This window comes from Vanessa atalanta, chromosome 10, assembly GCF_905147765.1.
Source record: "Vanessa atalanta chromosome 10, ilVanAtal1.2, whole genome shotgun sequence".
In the NCBI taxonomy this organism is placed as follows: domain Eukaryota; kingdom Metazoa; phylum Arthropoda; class Insecta; order Lepidoptera; family Nymphalidae; genus Vanessa; species Vanessa atalanta.
In genome coordinates, this window is record NC_061880.1 from 1,665,093 (window position 1) to 1,680,706 (window position 15,614).

At 33.1% G+C, this 15,614-nt stretch overlaps 1 protein-coding gene across 2 annotated transcripts in view; it reads left to right on the top strand.

The window, feature by feature from the left end:
- LOC125066695 (max dimerization protein 4-like) overlaps window positions 1-15,614 on the top strand; it is a 273,787-nt gene that overhangs the window by 216,292 nt on the left and 41,881 nt on the right. For both annotated transcript variants that reach the window (XM_047674917.1, XM_047674918.1), the window contains exon 4: window positions 10,055-10,169. In XM_047674917.1, coding sequence (XP_047530873.1) covers window positions 10,055-10,169 — 115 coding nt within the window. The remainder of the gene's footprint in view (window positions 1-10,054; window positions 10,170-15,614) is intronic.

The window sequence follows — 15,614 nt, forward strand, 5'->3', positions numbered from 1 at the left end:
GTTGTAACTGGTGGTAAGTTCAGACAGCCCTACACAAAGTAGGGCTGTCTGAATGTACCACTGGTTACCGGTTTTCGACTTGAAAGGTAAAGGAGCTAATGTAAAGGCTACAAGAGACATAACCACTTAGATCACGTGGTTAGTGTTGCATTCTAAGTATTGCTCAATACGACTTACAATATCAGTGCCTTAGGCAAAGGAATTTTGCTTTTATTCCTAAAATTATATAAAATAATTTTAAAAAAAATTTACATTTAATAATATTGCCATTATTTATATTCATATTTCCAATATTCCACAATGTCATGATTTTTACATTATTTTATTTATTATAATAAGCTTAATCTCTCGTCATAAAACGCTAAAGACAAAAACGTTGAAAATATTTCCAGAAGTCTATGTTAAAGTAAGTAACCCGGAAAGGCACTTTAGCTGGTAGCGCGTAATTACACCGATTGTCCATATAATGCTAGTGAAACGCCCAATCCTGTTTGATGACTTTTTTACGAGTTTTGCAGTGATCGTAATTTACGAGGCCGTAAACTCTGCGGTTCTGATAACAATGTACTCTGCTATTTTGTCTATCGTTCGCCCAAACCCTGCTGTCGAATTTACCTGACATATAGAATTAAATGTCGTAATAAAATTTATCTTACACAAAATATTCAACGTACTCGTTTACGTTATAATATAAAATTCTATTTAAAATAATCCAAATTACGCTGATGGAAATACATTAACGTTCATTCGTGAACGTTTTAAATTCCAAAATTGAAACAATCATTACAAGTTTATATCTTAAGCCGATGGGCGCAGTGACTCAATTATTATGTCTGCTAACTTTGTGCTACTGTTTCGCTTAAACATAGACATTATAGACCCGTGAAGAAATATTCGATTCTGGCGGATAATCTATGATACATTCTCGCTACTACGTCATAATTTGCGTCCAAACCTCTTACTTTGAGGTATCTAGAGGTACTCTTACATTTAAATTTTTCCATTAACATTCATATTTGCAGCTGTGAGAGCAAATCGAATTAATTTCCTTTAAAGTTATATTATATATTTATTACTCGCGATGTGTGTGCTGCTGTTATATAAGCAATTGTTACATATGTACATTTTGCATTAAACTTCCCGAAATTAATGCTGACTAAAACAATTATAACTCAACACCATTAATAAAATATTATGGTATATTTTGCCAAAATTCGTTGCGCTTGGTTATATTTTCATTTGAACAATCCATCCTTTGACTTTAACGAATTTTAGTTTAACAGTATACGATTCTAAGGATACATAAATACAGTCCATTGTATAAAATTGTTTATCACTCAAGTGAACTATTTGTTAAGAAATCGTAAATCACCCAACTTTAGTGTTCAATAAATGTCAAAAGGTAACTTATCGGAGATGGTGATAAGGCACGAAATATATTAGACCTTTTTATGAAACTTTTGTACGTAGATTCTTAAAGAAGGTTTTATATCTCTATTTCTTAAAATTGTATAAGTACGACTCTGCGTACCTATTTCACTAACATTGATTGAATTATTCCAGAGTTTGCCTTGGACTATGTAATAAGTGATCTACCAATGGCAAAGGCGTTGGGAAAACCATTTGATAATAATCAGTTCATAAATGCGAATAGTTTGAACAAACACCTAACATTTTTAATAAAGTGAAAATAAAATATCCTAGATTTATAATGGCAATACCTAAAATCTAAAATTCACATTAAATTCCCTAGTTTTTAGCGAAACCGTTTCGCTCGTGGGCAAAGAAGTGATAAATAGTCGAGACGGCTTTCTCTCTCAGCCTTGGAGAGAAGGAATCGCTTTATTTTTGTCTAAACGGGATTTGCGAAAGCTATTGATCAAGTTTTAACAGGATCTTTCAGGTTCGAATAATTTACAGTAGTTTTTCGAATTGTAAAAATACTAAATTGTTCTTTATTCGATTCAGGTTCACGTTAAATTCTATCGCAATTAGTTTCTTTTATGGAATGGTCTTTTGATAACAAAATAAGAATTAAATTTGAACTTTTTTCGGTTTCATCTTGTGAGGCTTCCGTGAAACGAACCTTTCATTCATCTCAATCTTAGTAGAAAATTGATACGTGCAATTTCATTGATTCTTGTAGGTACTTGTCTGAATTATGCCAGGTCAACTTTCTCGTCAATTTCGTTTGATTGGAATTTCGATAAATAATAATAATAAAATTTGTGATTAAATACACATCTAACATCAATTCTTCATCATCGTCAAATACCCTTTCATCATCCCTATGTGAATCACATCATCTCACATATTTCATCCTTCATACACTCTTGCCTCATAACCATTCTTTTATACCGTTCGATTCGTTTAATAATTCCACAAAAGATAATTTCAACGATCACAATATATAACACAGTTCCGAACAGAATGTAAACTGCATTGAAACAGCTACACTGTTACCATCTTTCACGGAAACTTTAAGCGGTAACACTTGTTTTGAATATTAAGCCGTACATTAGAGAACACATCTCGGCAAGACGTTTATTGTGCTGGAGTTACGTCGTGTAAAATACCTAAAGTTTTCCTATCTCAGTATTCAGTTTAAAATTTGTGTGAGAACGAAAGTTGGAGAAATTTTGTTACCGATGTAATGTAATTTTGTAGCGGGGCTTAAAGGCTTATGGCGGTGTGTGTGTGTGTGTTGAGTGTTTAAGTAATTTTACTATCATCATATTATTTACGCATGTATTCTCTGTTAAATATGCATTTACTTTAATGATTTATTATTTTCATTTATCATCAACTGTCCCTTAATGATAATTGATCTGTATTTCATCATTCTCATCATCATATTCACTCCCATAAATCCTCTTTTGGGATACCTCACCTTTTATATACCGACCCCATTAATCATCTATCGTGATCACCATGTCATCAGACAAATGTTCTTATTTATAGAAGGAAATCTTATTTGAATAGTATCCGCTTTTGGATACAATATATTTATTTTAAATGATATAACGCTGAAACAATTTCGAATTAGCGTTACGGGAGAACCTTGACAAATGTTTCCACCAACTACTTCCCGAGTACGACTTATCTGCCAGTGGATAAAGGCGTTCAGTACTTTGTATGTGTCTAGAATATTACAGAATATCTAGACGTTCGCCTCTTAACTTATAGCTTTATCTCTCCGCGGAACTTTTAAACATTTCTCCAGTTTCTCTTGCAGCTCAATTGCGAAGTAACATATTACTATCGCGAAGACTTCAAATGTACCTTATGTTTTGTTAAGATATATTTTCTTTTATTTTTTTAATGGCTTTCATTGGTTCCAATATGGCACAGATTATTTCGCGAACGAAATGTTATTTAAAAATTCAAAATAAAACATCCACGACAACGGAAATGACAACGTCAATGTGACATTTGAAACGTCAAAAAACAAATGTTCAACTCAAATGTATATTTAAAGGATTTTTCGTAATTATTATAATTTTAAACTAGCTACCAGACCAGCTTCACGCAGGTTCAATGACAATATATCAATTTAGATTGAAGTACAAACCTGAAAAAGTAAATCATTTGATTTCCGGCTTGGAATGTTAAAATATAAACCTTCTTCTTGAATAAATCTCTTTTTTGATGAAAGTTTAAAAGATCTAAACGTACTGATGGCGAAAAGTAACTTTTTTATACTATAAGAGATCTACGTAGTAGGCCTACACTAATTCGATTCTCAACTATTATTGTAGACATTGCCAATTTAAAAACAATTGTATTGTATTGAGTCGTGATGTTTAAATTCGGCTGTCTATAAAAAATATGCAAAATATTCTAAGATGTACCTTTACTTTACATTATAAAGTTCTTCTGCATACAAGAAAAGCTTGTTTAAGACTTGATAAAAGCAAATAGCGAAATAAAACTTCATTCGCCCCCGTTTGTACGTTCAGTAAATTTCATTTTTATATCAGCATTAGCGCGAAGTCGGGAAGAAATAGAATTTTTTTAATACTCGGATAGGCTGGAAGTTGTGTCATTATTTTGGTCCTTTGTGTTTATTAGGGCGGAGGCCGGGGCTCTGCTGGATTTTTCCCGGAACTAACTAAAATTCTTAAATGTAAAGATTTTTTATTTTTTGTTCAGTATCGTCATTCGTTAACGTAATAAAATACGTGATTCGAATTGTTGGAAACATTTCGCGACCTCTTCGCTCGATTAAAATATTGCTGTTATTTGTACCGTTAAATGTCACTGAATAAATTTATAATGCGCTAAAGAATAGAAGTATTTGATTGATCTAAATAAATAAATGTCACCACTGTTCATAAAAAATATCAATTGTTTTTTTTTTTTTATTTTACATATGCTAAATGGTAACCAGGCAGTGGTGACCATTAACTATCATGGAGCCCATTTACCTGTCTGCTGACCTAAATGAAAAATAATAATAATAATAATAGTGTATATAGGTATATGTGTGTGTGTGAATTAAAATGCACTAAGACTAATGAGTTACCTAAACTTGTAAAACACTTTATAAATTCGAATCCAATGTATGTTAATTAAAATTAATCATCATTAAAGTTAAAACTTTCATCTAATTTACATGACGAATAATTTTCTTAATTTAATTACATTTAGGCTTTTTTATTTTCGTCAAATTAAAATAATGTCATGAAAGTTTTATTATGACGTCCAATACCTTGTCATGGGATATATTGACTATCTTGAAAACAAGTACTTTCGAATGGTCAGTTCACAAGGTTAATTTTAAGATAAAGCGGCCTATCTATAATCTAGAATCTGTATATCTAATATAGAATCTAAGATCTATATTTTTAATATAGAATCTAGAATCTTTAGTCCCAATATATTCCTAATATAGATTCTAGATTATAGAATATAGATTCCAGAAAAACCGACAAGAAACTCAGTAGTTATCTTTATCATCGTATACAATTATATGTATGTATATTCTATTTATTATTTGTATCACCCTGTATAAAAAGCATTACTCACTTTAAAAGAAATTATTACCTTACATTGTTTAAAATGTAGAAGTTTCATATTGAACTACAAACTATGCGTGACTCTTTTCATTTTGCTAGTAAGATCTCACTTGTATAAAGAATACTTTGAAATTGAATGTGCCTAAAATGATTATACGATTACAAATAGTGTAACTGATATCTCTCGTATACTCTGACGTCAGGACATTACGAAATGAATTTATTTGTATATCGTAACTCTAGGTGACGGCGACGTATCAAATTTTCACTCCATTACACGGCGGTTATGAAATGTAATTTATTTTCTTGTTTTAGAGACGTTATTTCGTGTTATATTACAAGTTATTTGATACCGAGTCACTTCTGAATTAGGTGTATAAACAAAGAGTTCGTTAAGAGAAATATGTTAGTAAGGTTAACTTTTGTCACTGTGCTACTGTTTCATTGTAAATTTAATTCGTATCTAATTTTATAACTCCTCATACAAATGTACAGCCTGTAAATTGCCCACTAAGATAAGGCCTCCTCTACTTTTGAGGAGTAGGTTAGGAGCATATTCCACGACGCTGCTCCAATGCTGGTTGGTGAAATTCACATGTGGCAGAATTTCGTTGAAAATACCCACATGAAGGTTTCCTCGATGGTTTCCTTCACCGCCGAGCACGAGATTAATAATAAACACAAATTAAGCACATAAAAATGTGGTGCTCGCCTGGATTTGAACCCGCATTCATCGATTAAGACGTACGCGTCCTAACCACTGGGCCGTCCCAGCTCTTAATAATATAATTCCTCATAACTGATTCATATTATAAAACAAAAACACAGCTTATTAGTGTAATAGTAATTATGACATATGAGGATACCTTTGTAATGTCTATGTTACTGTAAAAGCTCGAACTATGGTAAATCCTAAGATTTTCCAGTAAAACTAAAAAGGTTTGCGATTCGGACTTTTGCCACCATTCACTTAGTAAATCTTAGGATTTACATTTAAGGTGCGGTAAACGTTGAAAAAAATCATGTCATAACGTTTTATAAAATAATATCAGAAATGAAAATAATTTAAATAGGTTAGGTTATGTTAGGTTAGTTATTTTATTTTTATTATTTTTTTAATGATATTATAAAATGTAATCCGTTTCTCAATAAATCTGTTACCTAACGTAACATTTAAGTGTGTAAGTGTAATTATGTTTATTTTTAATAGTGGTGTTAAATTCTTGGTGGGTAGGGCTTTGTGCAAAACCGTCTGGGTAGATACCACCCACTCATCAGATATTCTACCACCCAACAGCAGTACTCAGTATTGTTGTGTTACGGTTTGAAGAGTGAGTAAGCCAGTGTAACTACAGGCACAAGGGATATAACGTCATAGTTCCCGAGGTTGGTGGTGCATGGGTGATGTAAGAAATGGTTAATATTTCTTACAGCGCCATTGTATATGGGCGGTAGTAACCACTTGCCATCAGGTGACCTATTTGCTCGTCCGCATACCGATATCATAATAAAAAAAGCTCGTTCAAACAGACGAACTGTTCAACTTTATTAGTACAGAATTATTTTAAAAATTCTACTTGAGTCCTGCAATTAATAAAACCGATTCAATCAATTTAATTCAAGTCTACGTTCAGATATGTCTTAGGTGGGCCCCTAGGTAGTGTTAGCCCAGGGCCCCTTAAGCTTACGGTCCGGCCCTGGCAGTAGTCGCGTCAAAGGGAAAAAAATAAACTTCGAAATTAATGATATCATTAGGAATTGTCACACAAAATCCTCACACAGAACTGAAATACACCCCAACCCCAGACCGTATATAATCAACAAGACTCGTTTTGTTCAACCAATTAGCGGTACATTCGTTTATTAATTCAATTTTTCAAAGCACCTTTATAAAAATACGAAATACGGTCATACTTCATTTTGTTTATTTACTTTTTATAACGGGAGAGGATTTTTTTTGTCTCACTGTACGCCGTCTGCCAGCTTACCTAGCTTGTACTGGATTCTTTTTAATTTTTCCCTCGGATTATTATCTCCCTTTCGAGTCCCGGCGGAATAACACCGCAATAAACTAACGATCTGCGTTAAATATATACATTTCTAAAGTAGCATTTGCTGTACATCTATTCTGTAGGAATACATTTTTTTTTCTTTTATTTTATTATTTTTATTATACAGGTAGGCGGACGAACAAATGGGGCCAGATGATGGTGAGTGGTCACACAAAAATAGGCGCTGTAAGAAATATTTATCATTTCTTACAATGCGCCACCAACTTTGGAAACTAAGATATATACACTGGCTCACCTACCCTTCAAAACGGAAGCACAATAATACTAAGTACTGGTGTTTAGTGGTAGAATATCTGATGCGTGGGTCTCTACCTGCCCTACCATCGATCGTAGAATGTCACCAAGTCATATTTTATTACAATACAAAAACCGTTTGCCGTAACCGTTGTCGAAGTTTAACGACTGAAGTGGGTTCTTAATAACTGCTGAGCATGATAAAATAGTACGAGAATTACGATTATACGCTCGTTTTGTTTAGTTTAGTTCATTTTATAGAGTACCAAAATTATTAAATAAAAAAAGAAACGTGAGTGTTTATTGTTCCATTGATTCAGAACCATCAGAGAGTGTAAAATCGTAATGTTGTCTTAGATTTTCGCGATTATTACACATTGAAATAAAACTAGTTTTTTAACGGATTCGTGGTCACGAACACTGCAAAGTGCTCGAAACGTCGGGATGTTAAAATAAAATAATTAATATACGCGATTAAATCCGTTAAAAAACTAGTTTTATTTCAAGTTTAAAATCGATTAATTGTTTTCGCCTTATTTCAGCAACTATTTTTATAGTCTCATGAGATCGCGGAATAAAGATAGTTTGTATAGCGTTGGAAAGATAATTTAAGGTCGGTGTGTTTGCAAGTATGCTATTTAAATTGACCACGTAAATTAAAATTCTGTGTCTCTGGACCTATTGATCGCAATTGCGTTTTATTTTTAAGTTATTTAGCAATTAAAAACATACTGTTTTAATTTATTTCCATTGTTTTACGTTTCCACTCGAGGGAGTAGTCACTGAGTGCCGAGTAGCTGGTAGTTAGTCCAGTCCGTTATATTTCTGAAATTTCTAAGCTAAGAAATGTAGTGTAAATTACTCCTCAGTGAAGTGCCATGTAAGCCGTCTAACTGAAGTAATATTGCTCACTAACAAAGCTTATTACACCACTACCAGTGTTTCTCGAAACGATAACATAAGTGAGTCGACAGTGGATAAGTCACGGGGACCTAAAGTAAGCAAATCAATAAGCACCACGGTATTTTCATATGATTATAATTTAATTCGTGGGGTGAAATTATCGTGAGATTATGCTACATGTATACACACATCACAAAATAAAGCGATAACGTAATGGAATTAAATCCCTTTATGTATTTAATAGTCTGGTACTTTTACTATATGTATAGATACTTACATTAAGAAGGAAATTAACTGAACGAATAAAGGTAAATATGTACAGTAAAATTTACATATATAGGTATTTTTTATATATAATATTTATATTGTAAGTTTTAAGTGAAAAATGGGAGGGACGCAATAATTTCATGATTTATGCTACAGATGCTGTTTATCCTTAAAGTCATCTAGAATTTTAATGCATTTTTTTTTTTTAATGGTGACACATATTTATTTCTATTTTTACATATTAAATAAAAAAATATTGATATAGGTATATTTTATAAAAATAAAAGCTTGTGCAAAACGTAAAATAATTTTTAAACGAACGTTACATTAAAAAGGTTACGCTTAATTTGGAGCTTGAAAATAGACTGTACGCAATAATGTATTTTTCAAAGATTATTTGAAAATATTTTTTATTTTAAATTTCACATATAATAAAATTAAAGGAGAGAAATCGTGGTAGGGTCTCGCCGGCGCGCGGCGTTGGAACGCGTTTCGTTTGAGCTGTTACAACAACGCCGACAGAAACATAATACCGTTTAGTGGCTAAATTATACCTCCGTATGCACCATTCCAGTTAATGTAACTTATATTTATTCCCCGCTTCAATAGAATTTGTATATTCACATAAGTATTATGACGAGATGTGACTTGAACACGGGGATCGTAACTTAATTGCGGGTTCGGACCCGGGCAAGCACCACTAAGTTTTTATGTGCTTAATTTGTTTTTTATAATTCACCCCGTGCTCTGCAGTGCAGGAAAACGTCATGAGGGAATCTCTGAGGGATAATATTATACATACATCTGGAGTACCAAACCTTCTCAACAGAAAAGGAGGTCTATATTATTATATGTGAAAGTGAGCAGACTATAAAGTCCTTTACGCGGAAACTCCTTATCCAGCCACATGTCCACATTTGCTATCAGCGTAGCTTGAAAACAGAGGTTTTTCTTTGAATAATAATATATTTGTAATTAACCGTGAACATTATACTTTATTTAATAAAGCTCTTAGGAAGCACTTTTGAATAGATAGATAGATATCTTACAAAATAAAATGTAAATAAAATGTAAGTAACTCAATGACGACTCGACCTCGACTCGATTAAATAAAAATTTTTATTTTTATTTCGCATGTATTACTTTCTCTCCAGCTTGAAGTCTTATTTATTGGAAAGTTTATGAAATAGTTCCAAACATATTTTTTATATATTTTTTTTTACATATGGTATTTGTTATTATATTTGAACAGTTGATCACAAACAACGTTTCAATTATCTTTATGATATCATTTCAATAATAAATATATATATTTATCGTGTTCAGAAAGACAACATACATATTTTGTTGTAGTTACTTTGACCTGAGCCTCTTGTCTGCTATAATATACCGTGGCAATATAAAGTATAATTATCCTTCTTATTAGGAAATGATAATAATCAAGTTTGATTTATATTTTGTATAAATAAAATTCAGGGAAAATATTACCGTTAAAAGTGCTCCTAAACATGTTTGTTTTATAAGAACTTTTAATCACTGACTTATTTTATCTTGTTACAGAAGAGCTCACCTCAGGACTTGCTTGGAAAAACTCAAGGACATGGTACCCCTAGGCCCCGAAGCCTCAAGACACACAACATTAGGATTATTAACAAAAGCAAAAAGGTTTATAAAGGTAAGTATTTAACGGGACGTGTTTAATATTTCAATTATTCAAACATTCCTCTACTTAATGTTATACAATATCACTTATCGCCACACACGGAAAACTCATTATGTTATAACAAGTTTGTTCCTTAATCAATTCAAGGATTAGGTATTTTTTTCAATATTAGAATGTCAACAAAGACTATTTGGGCGTTGTCTTTAAGAATAAATAAGATTTTAATATTAGTGAAACACGCATTACATACACAATAAGTTTGCTATTAACAATTATGTGATACATTTATTTAATAAGAACTATTACAATAAATATATATGTAACATATATGTTGCCCGCGGCTTTGCGTTTTAAGGGTTGGTCGTTGTGTTATACGTAAGTAGTAAGTGGTGGTGTTTAATTTAAAGATTTTATAGCAGTTTTTCTCATTATGATTGCCTCGTTGGGAGCTAAGATGTTATGTCCCTCGTGCCTGTAGTTACACTGGCAAAGTCTTAAGATCTGAAGCATATATTGGCACGCTTGGGGGGGGCATGTATTTCAAAATTATTATTCTATCAAATAATGACACGCCGTTTTTGTCATGTCTAACTGAAACATTGGCATACTGACCTTTCAAACCGGAATACAACCGTCGTTTTTTTTTTTTATCATTTATTTTAAAGAGGGTTTTTTCTGTAAGAAAATGCCACCCTCATGAAACCGTTACTGCATAGGCTTTCATTATATTTCATTATATCATTCATTGTTTACGTATGACAAGTTACGTTTTAGATTCTCGTGTAGTGGTTATCTTATACGGTTACTGATTATACTTATTGAAGTTACACTCTCGTCGTAAAGCCGATGGTCCTGCGCCTGTCGGATTGCGATCGGATTACGAGAGTGAGGGCATAGAAAGTGCACCTGTGTAAGCGTACACTTGTCGGCTGTAACTCTACGCAGATGTCTAGGCTTTGATCGCTCATCCTGGCTGGAATTAAATTATATTTCGTATATAATTGTCCTGATAATATTCCTTTGTCTTCTTTTGAACATCTAACTCGCTGTTTCTGAAAAGACTTTGAAATAGAAACAGTTTAACATCTCTTAAATGTTTTTTCTGATTGTTATATACATTTTCTGGAGTTTACATGTAACAACAAGACACTTTTTTTGATATAAACACATACCGTCAACCCGAATTCATCAAGAGACAATAAAATGTGCCTACAAAGAAATGTTCGTTAAAAAGACAATACCGCGAATTCGTCAACCGTAGTCACGTAATAGTTTTGAGAAACCTTCGGCAAACAAAGCTCGCCAAAGGGTTCCTGCGTTTCCGGCCGGCGCCGTTTCCGGCCCACTTCGCTCCCTCCCACCGCTCATTCCACCCCCACTTCCCCCGGCAGGATACAAGGGTATACCGACTTCACTTTCTACCTAAGGGTGATGAGAAATAACGTAATTAAAATATAATTTTGCTGTTTGCAATCAACTGTATTTTCATGACAGAAATTGCATTTATAAACATACAGAAATGTTATTCACACTTGTCAACAGTCTTAAATTTAAACGGATGAAACTGCGAAGCGTAACATCTTTTATATAAAATAACAATAATATAATATCCTATACTAAAACCTGTTCCGAGACTCGATGCTTTTTCTAGTACAAGTTTTATATTAGTTAAGTATCTTTTTCAAGTTTACAGATTCTCTCATTTATTAATAGATAGATTAAAGTGATTGAATTGGAATATTAACATTATATTAATGTTCTAGAAACCTTCTAATAAAACTTTACGTTTTTACGGCTTGAGTGTACTTTAATTATTATGATTAGAGTGGCGTAGAGGGCTTTAGGTTATTAAATACATATTACATGACCCCCCAAGTCAAAGGATATTCTCTTTTACGGATAAAACAAATATACTATAATCACCAAATGTTAGAAAGTACTTTGCAACATATTATGTAACATTATATATATTGTAATTACATTTAAAAGAAAGACGCATCACATTAGTATCAACGTTAGTCTTAAATTACCTCACTATATTTGATCATTATATCTATAGCGAACTCTATAATGCGACTTTGCACATGTATGATATTTAATATACATAAGCATTAATATAGCGTAATATATTTTTGACATAACTTGGATGCGAAAATTAAATGTCATATTTTCATAATTTCGAAATATTCAAATATTAAAATTCATGAGAGCCGAGATGGCCCAGTGGCTAGAACGCGTGCATCTTAACCGATGATTTCGAGTTCAAACCCAGGCAGGCACCACTGAAATTTCATGTGCTTAATTTGTGTTTATAATTCATCTCGTGCTCGGCGGTGAAGGAAAACATCGTGAGGAAACCTGCATGTGTTTAATTTCAACGAAATTCTGCCACATGTGTATTCCGCCAACCCGCATTGGAGCAGCGTGGTGGAATATGCTCCAAACCTTCTCCTCAAAGGGAGAGGAGGCCTTTATCCCAGCAGTGGGACATTTACGGGCTGCTAATGCTAAAAAAATTCATATTTTCGTTGCAAATATAAACTCAAATTGTATATCTAAATGATTTGAAAATAGCTCACAATAAATATTTATTCGAATACGTACGTAATAATGTTATTCATATCGAAGTCAGTTTTGCGTCACGTTACGGGATTCAGTTAAATGTAAAGCTACAAGACGAGTCGTACGCGCGGCTTCATAGCTGTATATTTTCTATGATCGAAATTACCTTTTTTTTTCAAAAAATCTTTTACGGCTGAGGCTACTCGATTGTGGAATGCCCTCCCGCTTAATATCAAATCTGCAACCTCTTTAACATTATTTAAAACTAAAGTCACTAATTATTACCTCACACTCTCACACTGAATGGCGACTAGATACTATTTGTTATTTGTATATATCTGTATATTTGTATGTATTTATGTATGACTTTATGTTATATATGTATGTATAAATGTATTTATGTACTTAGCTATATGTATGTAGTAGTTTATGTATGTATTATATTATTTGTATCTATGTATGTAGTCTATTTTACACCACCTACCATCTCTCTGTTGGCTACTACTCCATATCACCTCGGTTGTCTGGAAGAAATCGCTTTAAAGCGATAAGACCGCCGGTTGTACCATCGTTTCTTTATATAAACTTACTATAAGGCTAATCTGTGGTGTACAATAAAGTATTTAAATAAATAAAATAAATAAATACCTTCCATTGACATTCCATACTCAAACTCAAACTAAAAACGCTTTATTAAAATGAAAAATAAATTAATGCTTAATTTAAGAATGACATCCATAAACACCGCAGAGTTCCTTTCGCCGTTTCTTCTCAGGTCAGGGTATCCTATAATGATAGTTTCTACTTTGCCCTTTTGAGAGAATAAGAATAATTCTTCAACATTGAATAAACACATGTACATAACACATCTGTTATATAACAGTTTAGTTAAAGGACTAACACATTCAGAGTATAGAGTACGATATATCGAGTCCCGTAATATTCATAAAGTCCACCAAATGTACAACAAAATAAACCGTCGGAGCGAGTCCGTGGGATGAATGATGACCGGACACAGGATACGGCGGCATTCGTCACTGTTTTGTGAGCTGAGCGAACCGGCATCACGGCTGTATGGCCAGCCACACTAGAAACCCTTCAACGTATTCTAACTCTTATTCCTCATGCTTTAAGGCGACATTGCTATACAACTTTCGTTCTTTAAGCATCTCAAACGTTGGTGTATTCTTGTATTTACCTTTTTAAGTATGTGCTTTATGTTGAGCGTCAAGGCTGTATTTGTATGCAAGAAGTAAGGGCCAAATGAAAAAGGTTTCGCGTAGTTTCCGAAGCTGCCTCGTGTTGTGTGAATTATGTATCAGACTGACAATTCTCTAAGAAAAAAATTTGACCGAAATATAACTAGTATACTACACCTACTAAACATGTGACTAAATATTATAAAAGTGTTTGTATGTTTGTGTGTGTTATATGTTGTTTATGTTATGTTTATGAACATTATCGTCACGATTCAAAGGTCATATGAACCTATTCGAAAAAGCATATTATGAATTTTTTTAATCTTTAACTTCGGCATTTAAATAAATTATACGGCTATCCATAACTTTAAGACGAAATATAATATTATACTGATTTTTGGTTTCATATGTCTGAAGCCGCATTATCACAGTGGACATATCCACTACGTACATCGCATATACATACTACGTATATATATACAGTGGCTATGTCCATGTATTTTAAGTATCAAAATTACTCGCTTCTCACGGTGAAAATTGAACGTTACGTTCTTACATAAACCAAGAATAACGTATCCGCCAAAATGAAGCGTTAAAGGTGCCGATTTAACTCGTAAAAATATTGCAAATGTTAAACTATTAGTTCATACTATGGATATATTATATGAATCAAGAATATACATACATATTCATATATACTTATGTAGGTACTCATCATATATTCCATCGCCAAACCGTAATACTTTGTATTGTTGAGTTTAAGTTCAAAGGTGAGTGAGCCAGTATAATTACAGGCACAAGGGACATTAGACATATTAGTTACAATGGTTGGTGTCGCATTGACGATGTAAGGATTCCTTAATATTTCTTAAAGTGCCAATTTCTATGGACATTGGTGACCACTTACCATCAGACGGCCCATTTGCCCGTCCGCCTACTTTTATCTTAAAATAAAAATAAATATATATTAAAAAACAACAGACCTTAATGACGAAACAAAGTCAATGACAAAAACAAGTTAGAAAGAGATGTTGAGAGTTGCTTAAACTTAACGGAACCACAGTCGTAACTATCCTTTGCCAAGTTACAGCGAGTTTACCTTAGCAGTCGATGCTTTTAATTATTTCGACGAGCGTCAGTTAGGGTGTGCGCAGACATTGTTCAATGTTTAGCTAAGAATCTGTTGAGAGCCGAGATGGCCCAGTGGTTAGAACGTGTGCATCTTAACCGATGATTTCGGGTTCAAACCCAGGCAGGCACCACTGAATTTTCATGTGCTTAATTTGTGTTTATAATTCATCTCGTGCTCGGCGGTGAAGGAAAACATCGTGAGGAAACCTGCATGTGTCTAATTTCAACGAAATTCTGTTCCACATGTGTATTCCGCCAACCCGCATTGGAGCAGCGTGGTGGAATATGCTCCAAACCTTCTCCTCAAAGGGAGAGGAGGCCTTTAGTCCAGCAATGGGAAATTTACAGGCTGCTAATGAATGAAATAATGAAAGAATCTGTTTAGGTACCATCCACTAATGGTAAAACAAAGTAAGGAAAGAGAGTGTAAAAGCGTGGCTTTATATTTAAAATTATAGGATTGACGGTATAGATATTGGTGTTTATTTATTTAAAATAAATAAATAAATAAATAAATAAACACCATATAGATAATGGTGTACAGAATTAACACTTGTTGCCAATA